Source organism: Balaenoptera ricei, chromosome 15 (assembly GCF_028023285.1).
Source record: "Balaenoptera ricei isolate mBalRic1 chromosome 15, mBalRic1.hap2, whole genome shotgun sequence".
In the NCBI taxonomy this organism is placed as follows: Eukaryota; Metazoa; Chordata; class Mammalia; order Artiodactyla; family Balaenopteridae; genus Balaenoptera; species Balaenoptera ricei.
The window spans coordinates 50476837-50493369 of NC_082653.1; the positions used below are offsets into that span (position 1 = coordinate 50476837).

Consider the following 16533-nt stretch of genomic DNA (forward strand, 5'->3'; position numbering starts at 1 on the left):
TCAGGAATGCGCGCGGCCCGCCCGGCCCAAGTCACCTCCTCCGGGAGGGCGGCGGGGACACCTGCGGCTGGGGGTCGAAAGCGCCTTGGTCGGGGAGGGAGGACCTGGTGGCCCAGCTGGACCGAACCTGATGGTCAGCCTCAGCCACTCCCGAACTCCGAGTGAGTCCTGACCTTTTTCTGCCTTGACTTGTGCTTGAAAAGTGGGCGGGGGGCGCTGTGGCGGAGGGGGAGGGGTGAGGCGGCCCTGGATCTACCGTAAACCGAACCGCCAGCCTCCTCCGAAGGCCGCGCTGCCCAGTCTCTCACCCTAAGCCGCACGGCAGCCTCACTCGCACACACATGCCCCTGCGTTCATGCACTTACACACACGCTCTGTACCCACTCACACTCATGCTCGCCCACGTGTTCCTTTACCCACACCTGTTTACACAGACTCAAATACACACACCTCCGCATACACACACTGTAACACTTCCATGCTCACTCTCACCCATTTACACACGTGCACACAACCACTGATGCACACTCAGTCGCACTCGCACCAAAAGCAGGATCAGAGCAGTGACCTCCTCCCGGGGCCCCTGTGCTCCCCACCCGCTGAAGCCCTGCTCCCCCAACAGGCACTCCCAGGCCAGGCTGGAACCCCTGGAGCAGAGGCGCAGAGGCGGCAGCACCATTTCCGGCGACCACTCTGTGCTCCTCCCTCTTTCAGGGCTCACCCACCAGCCCTGTGGGTCCATCCCTGCACTGCCTGAGTCGAACACAAAATGGCCCATCTGCTCTAGGCTGAGGCTGCTGGCGGGAGTTTTCCAGCATTCCTCTCCCTCTCTCCTGACATTGCAGGAGTCAGTGGGGCACAATCACCAGAGAAAGACCCGGGAATGGGGGAGGGGGTGCCAATAGCAGGGCAGGGCTGACCAGGAGCTGTGAGTGGTGGAGGGGCACAGACTTCCCCCGCAGGGAGCAGAACTGGGACCATGGGTGTCTTAAGGACACTTCCGCTGGGAGCCAGAATACTGAGGCACATGAGGCCCAGCCCCTCCAGCTTTGGAGGGCCCACAAGTGTGTCTTCACAGGCCCTTTGCTGGTCTGGGACCAGGAGGGAGTGGTCCTCTCTGAACAGAGGTGCTGCCACGGTCAGGTCAGCAAGCTATGCCCAGGGTACGACCGCAGACAAAGCCCTGGTCCTTGGCTACACAGAAAGTAGACAACTTGAGGTGGCAGCCAACTCACAGTTGGCCTTGGAGCCTGGGAAAGGGACAGAATCCTCCGACTGTCTCCTCGTCCACACCACAGGACAGAGTGGTGCCTGCACACTCTGGGTCATTTACGAACTCAGGTGTATCAACACAATTCCTAGGTAGAGGGAGACAATGGAAGCTTTGGAGGGGCTACAAGAGGACTCCTTCACTGGGGGCTGGGGTGGTGACTACAAGGGCCTTGGGGACACGAGGCAAGAAGAAGGCTGAAGGCTGCCCAGTGCCGATGCTCAGGGCTCCGGCTGCCTGCACTGCCACCCCTCCCATGCCAGGCTCTCACCCACAGAAAGGACAGTCTCTCCATGCCTGGCATCCTCGACCCCCCCCCAGGAATAAGCATGCCCCGTCCACCTGGACGCTCAGCCTGGGCCGGCAGGGCCAGCGGCAGTGGTGTCATCTCTGGAGTCCAGGGCCTGGGCTCACCTCCAAAGCTTGCCATGGCCAGGCATCCAGTGCTGCCAGGTCTCGTGCAGTGGGTGCTGCGGGGTACCCAGGCCCCCTCATTGACCCAGACACTCATTCCCAGCTGCCAGGAGCACAGCCATAGCTGGCTCACAGCTGAGAAAGGTGCCCATCCCCCGGTCCCCCCACCTCAACCCCCGCCCCACCAGGAGTCACCTTCAGTGAATGAGAGCTGCATTGCCCCAAGTAACACCCCCTCCCCAGAGAGGGTGGTCTATGTGTCCAGTCACAGCTATGTGGCTTCCCCCTGGTTCATTCGTTCGGGTTACCTCCAAAAGACCCTCTCAGCTCCAGTGGGACCCCCAGCAGCCTCTGTTGCAAACCCTTGCCCCTCACAGGTGTGGCTCCCAAGTACACCCTGGCAGGCAAACCCAGGAATCCCCAGGTTCTCAGCCCACCGAGCCTCCTGAGCGAGGACCCGGGTATCAGAAGGACAGTATGAGCAGAGGCCTGGACCCAGTCCACAGGGACACGTGTGTGCACACACATGTGCTGTGCCTCACACCTGGCCCACTGCCCTGTGTTCTGGTGGAGGAGGCCCTGACATGGAAACCCAGCTCCCTGTCCCTCTTTTTCCTTTTCCCAGGCCCTGGAAATAGAAATCAGCTGCAATTGCCCAGTATGTGCACAGGTGACTGGGGATGGGCAAGTGTCTGGAGCACCCCCTGACTACACTTCACTCTAGGACCTGAGGGGGTGGCAGTCCTGACCACTGAGAGGAATCCCCACCAGCCACTCTGGAATCAGCTCAGCAAGCCAGCCTGAGCTTTGGGGGGCCTGAATGGGCCCGGGACCAGCCCCTGGCTATTTGGGGAAGAAGCAGAAGTGGGCCAGACCAGCCAGGGCCTGAAGTCACTGTCTATTTGAGGCAGCTGCCCCTCCCCACGTCTTGGGGCCTGGCAAGGGGGCCCTTAAGTACCTGGCCTCAGGGCCCGGCAGCACTGGCAGCACAGCCCCGGGAAGGGAAGATGCAGCCCACAGCTGCTCGCTCTGCCCAAGGAGCCTCCGAGCCCCCAGGACCCATCAGCTGCGCAGGGCCCCAGAGGCCGCCCTGCTGAGATGGCACCCCCCAGAAGGTGCTGCCCCTTTCACGGTGTTAGCTGCCCCTACATAGAGAGAAGAACAGTGAACAGTGTGCTGGGTAGGAACAGTGCTGGCCTCTGTGGCTGCTGGCGCCGCCGTCCTTTCTCTCAAGGCTCCAGGGTCTGACGGCTCCTCCGGGGGCCATGGCTGGCCTGGCAGGGCACAGAGCAACTCACCCCAGTACTGGCCCCTTTCAAAGCATTGAGGGTGTCCTCACCTTCATCCTCCACTGACATCCTCCAAAGAGCCTCTCCCAGCCCAGAAGCAGGGCACTCTGGGGATGAGAAGAGAAGGCCCCAGGCCCCTCCTCCCACCGAGACCACCTTCTTACCCCCAGCCTGCCTGCCCTGTAGGCCACAGTGGGAATGCTCAGCCCACCACTTCCAGCCTGTGGTGGAGCCTCAGACCACAAACCAGGAAGTGGGGGGGTGGGGGGAAGGGGGGCAGAGGTTGTGCAAGGCCCTGCACTCAGGCTGGAACATCTGGAGAAGGGGTTGCTGGCTCCAGCCCTGCCTCCTCCTCCTGGGCTGTCCTCCAAGCCTCTCTTTCCTCATCTTCAAGTTGGGAAAAAGATGCCCCTCTGGGAATGCGTGGACTCCCCATGATTTCTACAAGGACCATGCACTATTTGTGAAATCAAAATGAAAATGAATACAAAACCGCACCCACCCTGCCCCTGCCCCCACCAGGGGGACTGGCCCAACTGTAGCCTCAGTTTCCCTCCCAGAGCAGGGAGAGGGGGAAGGGAGGAGGGAAGGGAGGCTGGGCACACAGGAAGGCAGGAGGGGGAGTCATTGTTCAGGCAGAATGGCTGCAGTGGGTAAGGAGGAAAGAAAGGGGTGAGAGTCACATCCAGGCCCGCCTCACAAGCACTCATTGACGACACACTGCCCACCCCCGGAAGGAAGCGGCACAAAGTGCCACAGACAGCTGGGTGGCTTCCAGCAGGCGGCTGAAAGGCTGCTGCTCCTCCCTCCGCAGGAAGTCCTGGTTGGGGCCCTGGGGGGAGCGGGGAGTACAGCTGGGCCTGGGCCTGGGCTGGAGTTGAGCTCCTGGGCTGGTCCACGGAGGAGGAGGAGGAGTTGGAGACCAGGATTCTCCCAGCTGGACTTGCCCTGAGACCAGGTGCCACACTCGCTCATCCCAGGGTCCCAGTCACGTGGCCCGTCCAGCACCTCCCCCCGCACACACACACCATCCTTTGCCCAACTGTTCTCCAAGGCCCCACGGGTACCCCTCACAGGGCCAGGGTGACACAAGTCAGACAGCTCAGGACATGGTCCAGGGCAGGGGCGTTCCCCCTGCTGCCCCAAAGGGCAGTGGCATACCTCACACTGCCCCCAGCCACTGCCCTGCAGGAGGGGTGTTCGCGGGTCCCCACAGCCCTCCTGCTGGCCTCAGCCTCTTCAGGAGGCTAGCCATGCTCCAGCAGGCCCACCCCCGGACTTGGGCGGGCTCCTCTCAGCATCCTTCGGTGGTGGGAAGGGTGGGGGCCCCACTGCAGACACAGAATCCCAGGACCCATCCATATTGTGATGGCAGTGGTGGTGCTTCCAGAAAGGCCTGGGTCCAATTCCAGGACAAAGTCTTCCTGGCCCACTCCCCCGCCCTATCTGTCCCCTCCACCCAAATGCTCGGCAGGTATGGAGCAAGTAATGCCCCTCCGCAGTCCCAGGGACCAGGGGCTCCGACACCACCTCCCTCACGCACACTCCACGCGCACCCCACCGAACCGTCTGGTGCACCCCCAAACCACTACACCCCCAACCAGAGCCCCTCTAGGGCTCAGTCAAGGTTCACAGGGACCAAGCCTCTTTCTTGGTGGTCTGACCACCAGCTGGAGGTCACCAGGTGGAGTGAGCGCTGCGGCTGCGGCGGGACCAGGATGCAAGTGGGGCGGGGGGCATGTCACTGGGAGGGGCGCGGGGCGGAGGGCTCCCCTCCACCCCAGTTGCCTGCTCCCCCTCCTCACACCACAACTGCCCCAGCAGCCCCGGGCCTTTGTCCCGGATGGGAAGTAGGGCGCCGGGCAGAGGCGATGGCGGGGAACTCCGGTCGCTAGCCCGGCCCCTCCCCCGGGGCGGATCCGCGCCTGCGCCCGCCCCCTCCCCCCGCCGGGCTTCCGTCCTTCTCAGCGCAGGCGCCGGCTCCAGCCCCGGGCCGGGCGGCGCTTCCGGGTGGGTGAGGGGGTGTGCTCCGCGCTGGGCTGGGCTCCGAGCAGGCAGGTACCAGCTTCGAGAGCCCTGACGGAACCGCCGGCTGCCCGCGCGCCGCGGGGCCCAGGTGAGTGCGCGCCCAGGTGAACGTGCTCCTCGCCGGGCGCACGGCCTTAGGACTGGCTCGGGGGCGGACCCCCCCGGAGTCGCACCGCCACCGCAGTGAGCCCTGAGTGGGAGCCAGTAATGTGCGCACGGGCCGCCCCTCGGCGTCTGCAGTTCCCAGACGAGCGCCTGACGGCGGGGTTGGGCCGGCTTGGCTGCTCCACTTGCCAAAAACAAAGCCGAGGCCCGGCCCGAGGTCGCCAGTGAGGTCTGGGAGGAGCGGCCGCCACCGGTTTCCTGGTTACGTGCTGGGCGCTCGGCCTGGCTCAGACGCCCCCTGCCCCGAGCCCGCCTGCCGCAGAAATGACCATAGGGTTGGCTCGAGGGGCCACTTCCCCACACTCCTCCCTTCAGTGTCTGTCCCAGACGGATAAATGCTCTCCCTTTATTTACTAACTCATTGTTTGCCCAGGTTTTGATGGAGGGCTGGCGGGTCCCTTGGGTGCCCCCATCTAGGCTGCTGTTTTCTGCCCTCCACTGGCTGGGCCCAGCCTGGGAAGAGACCCTTGTCCCCAGGTTTTGCGTTTCTTCCCTAACATTGGGGAGCGCTCGCTGTACCCAGACAAGTGCTTACCCGGCTTCTCATTTTATTCTCAGAACCATCTTGTGTGACAATGTTGGTTCCCTTTCTGCAGATGAAACAGAGGCACAGACACCTTAGGTCACTTTCTGGGGCAGCGGTCACTCTTGGGTGCAACGGCAGGGTCACCCCACTCTTCAGCCTGAGGCAGGTTCAAATCCTAGGTCTGCAGAGGGGGAGCCAAGGCCTCTCTGAGCCTCAGTCCCAGGGCATCTGCATGAGTCCCCCCTACCGCGCAGGGTGGGTCAGGGCAGAGACCCAGTGCCACCCCAGAGCCTCGGGGCAGGCCGGGGGCCAAATTTGGGCGGAGAACAGGGGCCGCAGCGTCCTGGAGTCAGCCTGTGGTGGGTGTTGGCAGATGCGCCTGGCTGCAGACAGGGTCATATCAACATCCATTCTCAGCAGGGTGGCGGCTCCGGCTCCGGACAGCACAGCATAGAATGTCAGCACTTACGTTAAAAACAATGGGTCTGTCACATGCCAGGGAGGTACGGGAATCAGCCCCTGAGGAGGGTGTTTCCAGGCCTCAGTGCTCCCCTGCTGCTCCTTTCCTTGGAGAGCAGCTGGTCCCAGAACGGCCAAGCGCACGTGGTCAGGTTTCCCAGGCCCTGTGGCAGCAGGTGGGAGGCAGACAGTGCGCCGGTCTCGGCAGATCATCCTCATTCCTCGCACCTCACTTTTGCCTCACTTTTCCTTATTCTGACATCCTGGGTCATGAGACAGAGGATAGCTGGGGACTCACTGGGGGTCACACCCTGAGCGCTTGGGATGGGGCCAAGTAGACGATCTGCCTGGTGCTCACCCATGTGCATGTGTCAGGCCTTCTGGGCCATTCTAGGAGGGGTCTGGCACAGTGGGAGCCCTGCCAGCATTGGGGAGGGGTGTGGATGACACAGTGACCCACAATCCGTTCCTCGACCAGGCCCCACTGAGGTCACAGGTGTTTTAAAATTCCTGGTTAGGGGTAGGTGCAAAGGGCAGGGTTCCAGAAAGAAGCTCAGAAGTTCCTTTGGAGACCACGTGATGAGTGGCAATCAGAGGGTAGTAGCCCTCCTGTCCCAGGCTTGGGTGCCACTGTCCCCTCCCCAGGCCCTGCAGCCCTTTGCCACTCCTGCTTGTGGATGGCACGTGCAGCAGAGTGGCTACCTTGTCACTGCCGCCACCAGCCTGCCTTCACGTGCCGTCATTTCCCAAGTCCTCCTGGGTCCCAGCGCAGGGCTGAGCATGCCAGGTATGGCTCAGGTATGGCACGCTGTTTGCACAGGCTGGTTGCCCCTTTTTTGCACATGAGGAGACAGGCAGGCAGTTGAATGAGTCCTTGAGCTCCTGACTTCACTGCACAACCATCTATCCTCTCCTTTTCAGACCCTTTATCTTGTCCTTTCCCATTTCAGCTTTCGTGAAGAATGGGGCAAAAAAAGCAGCGACTGTTGGAGGCCAAGCGGCATCAGAGCCCGCCAGGTGCGACCCGGACAGCTTCCCCCAAGGAGCCCCGCTTGGGGCCACCCATGACCCTCGGCCCCCAGCGCAGCATCTATTTCTCAAGCCTAAAGGGCCGCCCTGCTCGCCTGGGATCAGAGTTTTTCGACCAGCCCGCAGTCCCCCTGGCACGGGCATTTCTGGGACAGGTAATGGAAATGTAGCGGCGTGGTCTCTGCTGAAGGGTCATCACCGTGCAGTGTCTGTGGGCCCAGCCCTCTCCCCGCTGGGCTCACGTCCCTGACTTGGCCCTGCGTGGCCTCATGCAGGCAGCCGCTTTGCCCACATTTGCTCCTGGGTAGCTTTACCTCAGTCATCTGGGGCAGCGTCTGGGTCCGGGGTCAGCTGGGAAGAATGCCGAGGTTGTTAGGGGTGCCTGCCTGCTCTGGGCAGTGAGGACGGGGCAGCTACAACATTAGCCTTCCCCCTGGGGCTGTGGGAGCATTACCCCTGGTCCACCTGGGATTGCCCTCAGGGCAGGTTTCTTACAAGGACCACGGTCAGTGCTGGCCCCTCTGTCTGTGAGGGGCTGCTTTTGCCTGCCCCGTCCCCTGACACAGTCAGTGCCCCTGCTGGAGCTTGTCTATGTGTGTAGCAGCTTTAGACACATGGCAGCTGAGGCCATGGGTACTACGGGCTGCCCAGCATCAGGATTGTCTAGGTGAAGGACAGCCTCCTTCTCCCCACAGTGGCTCACAGCGCCAGAGCTGGCTTCCCAGCAGCCCCTGCAGCTCCAAGTCCTGGGGTGGGAAACAGGACCGCCCAGGGCCCTCGGGGGTGGAGCCCGTCACCATGCGGTGTGTACATGGCGTGTGCTGCAGCAGCAGAGTTTTGGCCACATCCGTCTGGAGTACCATCTGGCTAGGCCTGGCTTTCTGGTCTTCCTGGAGGTTCCATGGCTACCCTGGGTCCTTTAGTGAGCCTACTTTTAGGTTAAAGTGGCCAAGGAGAGTCAGTTTCTGTGGCTAATACAAAATTGGTGCCAGGAACAGATCCTAAAATGTGAGCTAGTGGAGTGTGACCTAAAGTGTGACCTCATCGAGAAGGGACCAGAGTCTGTTCCCATGAGGATGCTTTCAGCTGCAAGGGCCAGAAGGTCCTTGTAAAAGCACCTTAAGTCAGGAGAGGTTATGATCTCACGTAAAAGGGCACATGGGGCAGGTGGGCCCAGCATCAGGTCGAGGGCCTAAGGGCCTCAGTGTGTCACCGTCTCCCCCTAGGCTCCCCTAGGCTCGCATCACTCCTGTTTGAGCCCGAGGGTAGACAGGGCGATGACCAGCAGAGAAGGGAGGGTCTCACCCTGTATGTGCCTTTGGTTAGGGAGGAGAGCCTTTTTCATTACCTCCCAGTGGATGTCCTCACAGACCTCTTGACCAGACTTGGGTCATGCACTCATCCTTAAGCAGGTCACTGCAAGGAGCAATGAGTTGCCATGACAACCCAGACCACTCTTGTGTCACCCTCTCGGCTGAGAAGGGTCTTGCCTCTCTCGGGACCCTCCACCAGCAAGGAGGAGATGCTTATGATGGGGGTGAGGGGCAGCCACCATCTGCTATCTGGAAATGATATCAGTGAAATTCAGGACAGGAAAGAAGACAGTGAGGAAAGGGCTGTGGGAGGCTCCTCCCCAGGCCCCATGGAGGTGTCAGGCTGACAGGGAATGCTCCCTCTCATCCCCTGGGAAGATGGGAGGGAGGCCTCACCTGAGGTGCTCTGGCCAAGCCCACCTGTGCACACATACGGGGATTTATGGGCTTTGTCTCCAGGAAGGCCTCCTCTAACCCTTACCCCCGAGTCCAGCCTCCAGCACACCCCTCCCTGCCCCCACGACACTGACCCTGGCCGCAGACACATTGAGCTCCGTGGGCTAAGGCATGGTGGCCTGGCCATCCAACTGGCCTAAGGCTCTGGCCTAAGGACAAGGCAGGTGCTAGGGACAGCCCTGGTGAGGTGGCTGGCCCTGGAAACTCCACAGTGAACCCTGGTTGAGTCAGACCTGGGGCTCCGGACACGGGCATGACTGCTGGCCATTCCTGGGGCCGTACCATGGTGACGCGTGGCGAAGGGCAGAGGGGCTCCAGGCGGGGGAGGACTCAGCTCCTGGGGTACTCAGCGCTCCGCAGGCCCTGCCTGGCTCTCCTGTGGCCTACTCTGTTCTCCTAGGTGCTCTGCTGGCCTGAGAGCACCCACCCGTCTGGGGACAGCCCCTGACAACTGCCCCCTGCCCTGTCCTCGGCTGGCCCCTCTGTCCCCTCCTGGACCCACCCTGCCCAGGGTGCTGTCCGAGGCAACCGTCGCCAGGCTCGCCTTCCTGGCCTGCTGCCTGCGCTGACCCACTCCTTGTGGAGCTCGTTACCCCCAGGCCAGGCCTGGGGCACTGCGGGGCAGCTGGTCCTGCTGCTTTCAGAGTTGGCTGGGTGGGGGCTGAGTGTGATGGTCCTTTGCAGTTAGTCCAGGGGGAGGGGGCTCCACAGGCCCTGGAATCCCAGGCGGGGCCCTGTGCCCTTCACACTGCTCGGCCCCAGGCTAAGCTTTAAGTCCAAGGGAACCCTGCTGAGAGGAAGTGCAAGAATTCACTAGTGCTGGTGCCCAGCCCAGCCCTGCCCGGCCTGAGATGGCTGCACGCTGTGGACAGGGCACTTGGTGAGCAGGGCCTGTGGTCCAGTGGTCCAGCAGGATGGAGGGGATGGTGGGGAAGAGCCGGCTGTACCTGGGTGTCCTATACCTATACACCCTGAGCTGGGAGATGAGTCCAGGCTGTGGACTGTCAGGGTGGAGTGAACCCAGCTCCTTCCTACGCTGAGCAGGTCTTGGTCCGACGGCTGGATGATGGCACAGAGCTCCGTGGCCGCGTCGTGGAGACTGAAGCATACTTGGGGCCAGAGGATGAAGCTGCCCATTCGAGGGGCGGCCGACAGACCCCCCGCAACCGCAGCATGTTCATGAAGCCAGGGACGCTGTATGTGTACCTCATCTATGGCATGTACTTCTGCATGAATGTCTCCAGCCAAGGTGAGTGGTGCTGGGGCTTGGGGAAGCAGGAGGCCTGGGCAGAGCCCCCTCAGCTGGCAGACCCTGGGAGGACCAGGTTGGCTAGGTGATTGAGCAAGGGGTTCCCTTGCTAGGCTAGGCGGGGGTTTCAGGAGCTTTGGCTGCACGGATGGTGGTTAGAGGTGCCAGGGGCCCCACAGAATAGAGGTCACGGGTTGACTTGAACACAGAGCACGTGGGTTCACGAGCCCACCGCTGGGCCCAGAGCTCAGTGCTGGTGTCACTGCCAGCCCAGAGAGGACTTGGGAGGGGCTGATGTGGGGAAACAAGAGTGAGATTGATTTGGGGTGAGCTGGGCTCAGGCAGGAGCCTCGCCAGGCAGCCAGTTATGGGGTCTGGGTCAGTTCTCAACTGGGGATGATACTGCCACCCTGGGGAACATTAGGCAATGTCTGGAGACGTTTTTGGTCATCACATCTGTGGGGATCTCCTGGCCTCTAGTGGGTGGAGGCCAGGGAGGATGCTCAACAGTTCACAATGCACAGGATGGCCAACTCCACAGAATCATGGCCCCAAAGGTCAGTGGTGCCGATGGGAGAGATGCTGGTCTAAAGCTCCCGGGAGGGTCCACGCACCTTGGGGGACCCACTGGGTCTTCCGTGGGTAGGCAGCTGTGTTTTTTGAGTGGTCTCTGCTGGGAAGGAAGCGCCCAGCACCGTCTTGCCAGAGCCGCCGCTGAGCAGCAGCGGCGGGGGTGAGGGGTGGGTGGTGGTCTGCCCAACCCACTCTGGCTAGCCAGTGCTAGCGTCCATCTGCCGAGCCTCCCGCCGCCGTCGCAAGATGAATGAAGGCTCGAGGACAGTAAGGGGCTGCCGGTCACACACGTGGAAGGATTCCACTGACGTGTGAGTTGTGATTGCCCAGAATGGACAGCTGGGGATGCCTGATGCCAGAGCCACAGGGCCAGAGGACACAGGGAATCCACGACTGGCCTTGTGCCCAGCAGAAGGCAGGTGCTGTGTGAAACTTGAGTGACAGGGACTGCCCCTGAGGGCCCTGTTACCAGGCGCAGAGCTTATTCCGGTCGCTGAGCTTTTCTTTGGCGTTAGAACCAACCCCTCACGTGAGAGGAGACTGCACTTGGACAAGGGGCTGCAGTCAGTGAGGAAAGGAAGGAGCCCAAGTTTCTGCAGGTACAGTGGACAGAGCAGATGTGGGAGGTGGTGTGTTACTTTCTGGTTACATGACCAGGATGCCCCGGGAACGTCGAGGTTAGGGGAGCAGAAAACCACATGGGTACAGACAGGGCCAAGGGTCATCCAGGTGGAGTGAGGGAGAGGGGCAGCCGAGACCGTCCTTGCCTGTGGGGTGGAGGCCGTGCAGAGACCAGACTTGGGGCTGCGCGGTTGGTGCAGGCAGACGGGGTTGGCGGGGGGTGATGGGGAGGCCTGGTGCGACGAGGTGGGGATGTCCTGCTTGTCAGGAGTCTGGACTCAGGTGCGTCCCAGGAGATGGGTCAGCTACTCCTCCAGACCTGTCTGCAGGTGGTACCCAACTACGCTCAGGATGGAACCAGAGGGAGCTTTGAGGCCAGTGAGGGGAGTGGCCCAGGAATCACAGAGGGACTAAAACTCAAGGCTTTAGGTGCCCTTGGGCACATCCTGAAGTGCTTTGAAAGCTGGCTGGTTAAGGGGCATCTGGTCGCACACCCCCCCCCCCACTTGCTGGCTGTGGAAGAGGCCAGCTCCTGAGTGCTGATGGGAAGGCCTGTGTGGCTGAGGCCTGAGAGAGAGACTGGCCTGGCCACACCTCAGGCTGAGCCCCTCAGACTCCCAGCTAGTGGGTGGGCTGAGAGGGGAGCAGGTGTCCCAGGACAGTGGCCTTGCTGGAGGGTCAGGGTGCCTCTGTCCAGGGCGCAGCAAGTAATCACTGTCCCCAGCCAGGAATCCAAGGGGGTCTGGACAGATGTGTCTTCTCGAGGGAATCTCTGGGCCTGGGTGTCTATTTGCCGTCCCACAAGTGGCCTGGTTGGGGAGGGGACCCCACAGAGGTGGGGGGCTATATCCGGTACCTCCTGCTCTGTCAGTTTCCGCACTGGGTCCTGGGGTGGGGCTCACCTGCGTCCTGTGCACACTGGTGGCTGCTCCAAGCCAGGCTTCCAGCTTCCCCAACAGCCAGTGGGGGAGATGGTTGGGGGACCCTGGGGTTTTCTTTGCTGACCTCACAGAGGGAGCCAGGGAGCTCCATGCATCCCCAGCTGGTGCCCATAGGAGGCACAGGTGCCTTGTGGGTGCAGGTGTGCAGGAGGGGGAGGCAGGCAGAGGATCTGGATGGTGAGTGAGCACAGGTGTCACCCAAGCAGCTTTGGTCGGGTCTTGGGTAGCGGGGCAACAGCTTGGGAGGCTCCATCTCTTCCACAGGGGATGGGGCGTGTGTCCTGCTCCGAGCGGTGGAGCCCCTGGGGGGCCTGGAGGCCATGCGGCAGCTTCGCCACACCCTCCGCAAAGGCGCTGCCGGACGAGCCCTCAAAGACCTTGAGCTCTGCAATGGTCCCTCCAAGCTATGCCAGGCCCTGGCCATCGACAAGAGCTTCGACCAGCGGGACCTGGCCACAGACGAGGCTGTGTGGCTGGAGCGGGGCCCCCTGGGGCCCAGTGAGCCAGCTGTGGTGGCAGCAGCCCGAGTGGGCATAGGCCACGCAGGAGAGTGGGCCCTGAAGCCCCTGCGCTTCTATGTGCAGGGCAGCCCCTGGGTCAGTGTGGTAGACAGAGCGGCCGAGCGGGACGCACAGGCCAGAGCAAAGGCCAGCCGGGATGAGGATTTTTAATTGTTTAAAAATGAAATAAATGCTGTGTTTATAGAAAACAGTGTCACTTGTGTCTTGCCCAGAGTCCCCATCGGTGGCCAGCTCGTCTCTGTGGGAGGACCCGGGGCCAGCAGGCAGACTTCCTCCTCAGGCCTGAGGCAACCGTGTGTGGGGAGCACCGGTGCACCAGACACCCCCCCCCCCCCGCCTCCAAGGGAAAGCTAAGACAGCTACAGGACACCATTAGCCCAGGTCCTCGTGCCTCAGATGGCACGGGGGTGACCACTTGGCCATGGCCTCCTGGTGGCTAACACAGGACTGTGGTGGGGGGAGGGGCTGGGCCAGGCACCGGCAAGCTGGGGGGAAGGGTGCCTGCAGGTGGCCGGTGCTGGCCATACAGTCCAGGCCAGGCCCTCGGACCTGAAGCTCTGGACGGCCCAGGCCTGGGGAACACGGGAGGCGGGGAGGGGCTCTGAGAGAAACACGGGCTGAGTTGGTGTGGGCAGCCTGCAAGCCTCACTCAGAGGCAAGAGTCCTGGACGCTCTCCCAGCTCGAGCCTCACCTTCTCAGCTCAGAGCCCCTGAGGCTGTTTCCAGGACCGGAGGCGGGTGAGGATGTGGAGAGCAGGGGCCCCGTGGGGAGGGAAGGAGCCTGGGGTGGGGGAGGCTCCTTCCGGTGCCCCAGCTCAGGTGAGCAGGGCCTGGAAGACAGTGATGACCGGATCCTCGTGGGTGGTCACCACCAGGACACTGCGGAACTTGTCCACGAGGGCGAGCAGCTGGGAGCGCCGCGTGTTCTCGTTGTACATGATCTCCTCCAGGTGGTGGCGGCCGCGGAAGTAGTGCAGGAGCCTGGGGGGTGGGGGGAGGGTATGAGCACAACTACGGAGCTGGTGGCCGGGGGGGGGGGGGGGGTCCTCAGGCCCCTGCCCCGAGCAGTGCCCTGGACCCGCTGCCCACCGTGGCCCCTGAAATATCACGCTGCTTCAGTGCCCTGATGGAGGTGAGGGCAGTGCAGGGTCAGCTGGCAGCTTCTCTGCTTCATGCTGCTGTGGCTCTTGGGGCACCTCGGCTGGGGGCTCAGTCCCTGACAACCTGACGCTCCCAGAACACCATACACCCAGCGCACCCAACTCAGGGTTGGGTGTGACAAGTCTGTGTCACCTATGGTGTGGAGACCAAGGGCCCCACCCGATCCCCATGAGGACAAGAACTTGCTGCTGCTTCCCAAGACGTGACAAGAAACACCCAGGAAGTACAGGAGAGACCCCTACATGCAGGTGCCAGGTGGGGACGGCTGTGTACTGCAGATGCCACCTCAACCAGTGAGGGCTGTTTGCCATCGGGATTTAAGCTGAGATCCACTTTCTGTCCTGACCCTAGATGTGGCCCCTGCTCCACCTGGCAAACATGCGGAGGTCCTCGGGGTTCTGTGCCGCGGGCACGCTGAGGATGGCTGCCCGTTCATGCTCGGACAGGCTGGCCAGCAGGTTCTCCGTCATCCTCCTGTTGAGTGGCGAGTCCCCACTGGGGAGCAGCTCTGCACTGGAGTTGTCCATGCTGGGGCTGGTGAGGGTCATGTCATCACTGCTGGCTGAGGACGGGCACAGTCAGGGAGCGGCTACCCCCAGCCCGAGTCACCTGCGCCCACCTGGGAATTAACTGCTGTGCCCTTGGGGAGCAGCCCCTCACCCCAAGGCCAGCCTGGTCATCCAACCCCTCCCACCCACTCAGAGGACAGGAGCCCTGGGCAGGCAGGTCCCGCACTGAGCCTGACGTCCAAGGCCCCGCCTTAGCCTGGGGAGTTGCCTCCCCCTAAGCCTTCCAGCCCCTCGTCTTCCCCAAGCCAGGGACCTGGGGCTCGGGGCTGCCGCCTTAGGGGGCACACCGTGGCCAAAACAGCTCCTTCAAAAAGGGACTATGACAGTCACTGTCTCCTCATAGGCCCTGAGCACGGAGGTTTCAGCGGTCTTCCGAGGGATGGGGTGCGGTCTGCTCTGACCCCAGGCTGGGCCAGGATGCTCCTGACTCAGCAAGGTAGAGCCTCGTCCTCAGGGAGGCGGGCGAGGGGGCCAGGGAGAGCTGCCCAGCTGGGCGAAGTGACATCCTCGGGGACACAGTTGCCCATGGGCACTGTGTGTGCACGTTTTCGAGTGCAGCCCTGTGAAGGTGCTGTGGTCATTCCCTGCGGCGCCCAAATTGGGCCTCCTGGCCGCCTGCCTCTTCCAAGGGCGCCCAACGTGCTCACCCCCCACCAGATCAGATGCCCTGGGCAGGGGGTCCTACTTGGGGAGCCAAAGCTGAGGGCGTTGGGCGTGCTGAGGCTGCGGCCACCAACCCTGGTGGTGAGGGGCACGTCATCCTCCCGGGGGCGGGGCTCGTCCTCACTGGGCGAGGCCATCAGGCAAACGTAGGTGTGCAGCTGGACCAGGAGCCTGTGCTGCAGCATCCACACCACCATCTGGATGAGCTGCGTCTGCAGGACGGGCAGGCCTGAGACATGACCCCCAGGTCACCCCGGAGGTCAGGGTGAGGCCCCACACCTCAAGAGAGGGAGCGCCCAGCTGCCACCCGCTCTGCAACCCCAACTCCCGTCCAGGGGAGGCAGCGGGGCCACACCTGCCCTTGCTCCATCACATGCCCGGGCTGCCCACAGCTGTCCTTTCTTGCCCAGAGCTGAGGAGCAGGACCTGTGACACGGAGGACCTGCTCTGCCTCCTCTTCCCCAGCCCACTGGCCTCTGTGAGGACCCTGGACACTGTTCAGAAAGAGGCTGCTGGCAGCTGCTCTGAGAGCAGAAAAGTCCTCCCCTTGGGTCAACCTGAAAGCCTGCCCGGGGACAGGGAAGCCTGTGCAGGTGGTGCTCCAGCAGCCGTGAGTGGGGGCGTGTGTGCACATGGTGCCCACGTCCTCAGACCCACACACCCGCCTGCTCATCCCTGGGGGTCCCTTGCTGGGAGGGGCTGGCTGACCGGGCATGGAAATAGGGGCATATGTGACCCAGTCACACCAAAGAAAATTGAAAAGGATTGTAAAATAATTAAATTATGAGGGACTTCCCTGGTGGTCCACTGGTTGACTCCTTGCTCCCAATGCAGGGGGCCCGGGTTCGATCCCTGGTCAGGGAACTAAGATCCTACATGCCACAACTAAGCCTGCGTGCCACAACAAAGACCCAGCGCACCCAAAATAAATAAATAAATAAATTTAAATAAATAAATAAACAAAAATTATATTAAATTAAGAGACTTCATCAGCACTTGAGCACACTCTGGGCCTGAAATAGTAGGTATGGAAGGCAGGTGGCCTCACCCTGGGACTGAGCAGAACCAGAACTGGGTCTATCCAGGCCCCTCGGGCTCGGCCTAGAAAAGCCACCCGCCATCCGGACCATCGGGAAGTTTCCGCTGGGGAGGGGAAAGGGTGAACATGCAAAGTGTGTCTTTTATTCAGCTGGCACGACCTGGCACAGTTCCTGGAAACCAAAGGTGCCATGAAAGACGGCATTCAGAACAGTCACGCTTGGCATCTAAATGAGCGAACCAACAGG

The 16533-nt window shown here is 62.0% G+C and overlaps 2 protein-coding genes across 9 annotated transcripts in view; one reads left to right on the plus strand and one right to left on the minus strand.

Annotated features, from left to right (window-relative positions):
• Positions 1-27: 27 nt before the first annotated feature.
• MPG (N-methylpurine DNA glycosylase) lies at positions 28-13042 on the plus strand. 3 transcript variants are annotated; one of them, XM_059897259.1, is made up of 4 exons: positions 28-161; positions 7102-7335; positions 9994-10198; positions 12598-13042. In XM_059897259.1, the coding sequence occupies exons 2-4, from the start codon at positions 7114-7116 to the stop codon at positions 13002-13004; spliced, it is 834 nt and encodes a 277-aa protein (XP_059753242.1). In that variant the 5' UTR covers positions 28-161; positions 7102-7113; the 3' UTR covers positions 13005-13042. The 3 variants fall into 3 exon arrangements, with proteins under 3 accessions (XP_059753242.1, XP_059753241.1, XP_059753243.1); XM_059897258.1 differs by lacking the exon at positions 28-161 and adding an exon at positions 4928-5089; XM_059897260.1 differs by lacking the exon at positions 28-161 and adding an exon at positions 5759-5854.
• The window catches only part of NPRL3 (NPR3 like, GATOR1 complex subunit), a 34651-nt gene continuing 31102 nt past the window's right edge, over positions 12985-16533 (minus strand). For 4 of the 6 annotated variants that reach the window (XM_059897252.1, XM_059897251.1, XM_059897256.1 and 1 more), the window contains 3 exons: positions 15270-15459; positions 14385-14577; positions 12985-13835 (listed from right to left, as the gene is read on the minus strand). In XM_059897252.1, the coding sequence (XP_059753235.1) occupies positions 13670-13835; positions 14385-14577; positions 15270-15459 (549 nt within the window). In that variant the 3' untranslated portion in view covers positions 12985-13669. Of the gene's footprint in view, positions 13836-14384; positions 14578-15269; positions 15477-16533 lie in introns of those variants that run through there. The other 2 variants (XM_059897253.1, XM_059897257.1) reach the window with 2 other exon arrangements.

What these genes read in the sequence shown, in the direction of transcription:
- MPG (XM_059897259.1), top strand. Translation starts at nt 7,114, where the DNA reads ATGGGGCAAAAAAAGCAGCGACTGTTGGAGGCCAAGCGGCATCAGAGC. An exon ending in CACGGGCATTTCTGGGACAG is followed by an intron (nt 7,336 to 9,993) that starts GTAATGGAAATG and finishes TACGCTGAGCAG; the next exon opens with GTCTTGGTCCGACGGCTGGA. An exon ending in CATGAATGTCTCCAGCCAAG is followed by an intron (nt 10,199 to 12,597) that starts GTGAGTGGTGCT and finishes TCTCTTCCACAG; the next exon opens with GGGATGGGGCGTGTGTCCTG.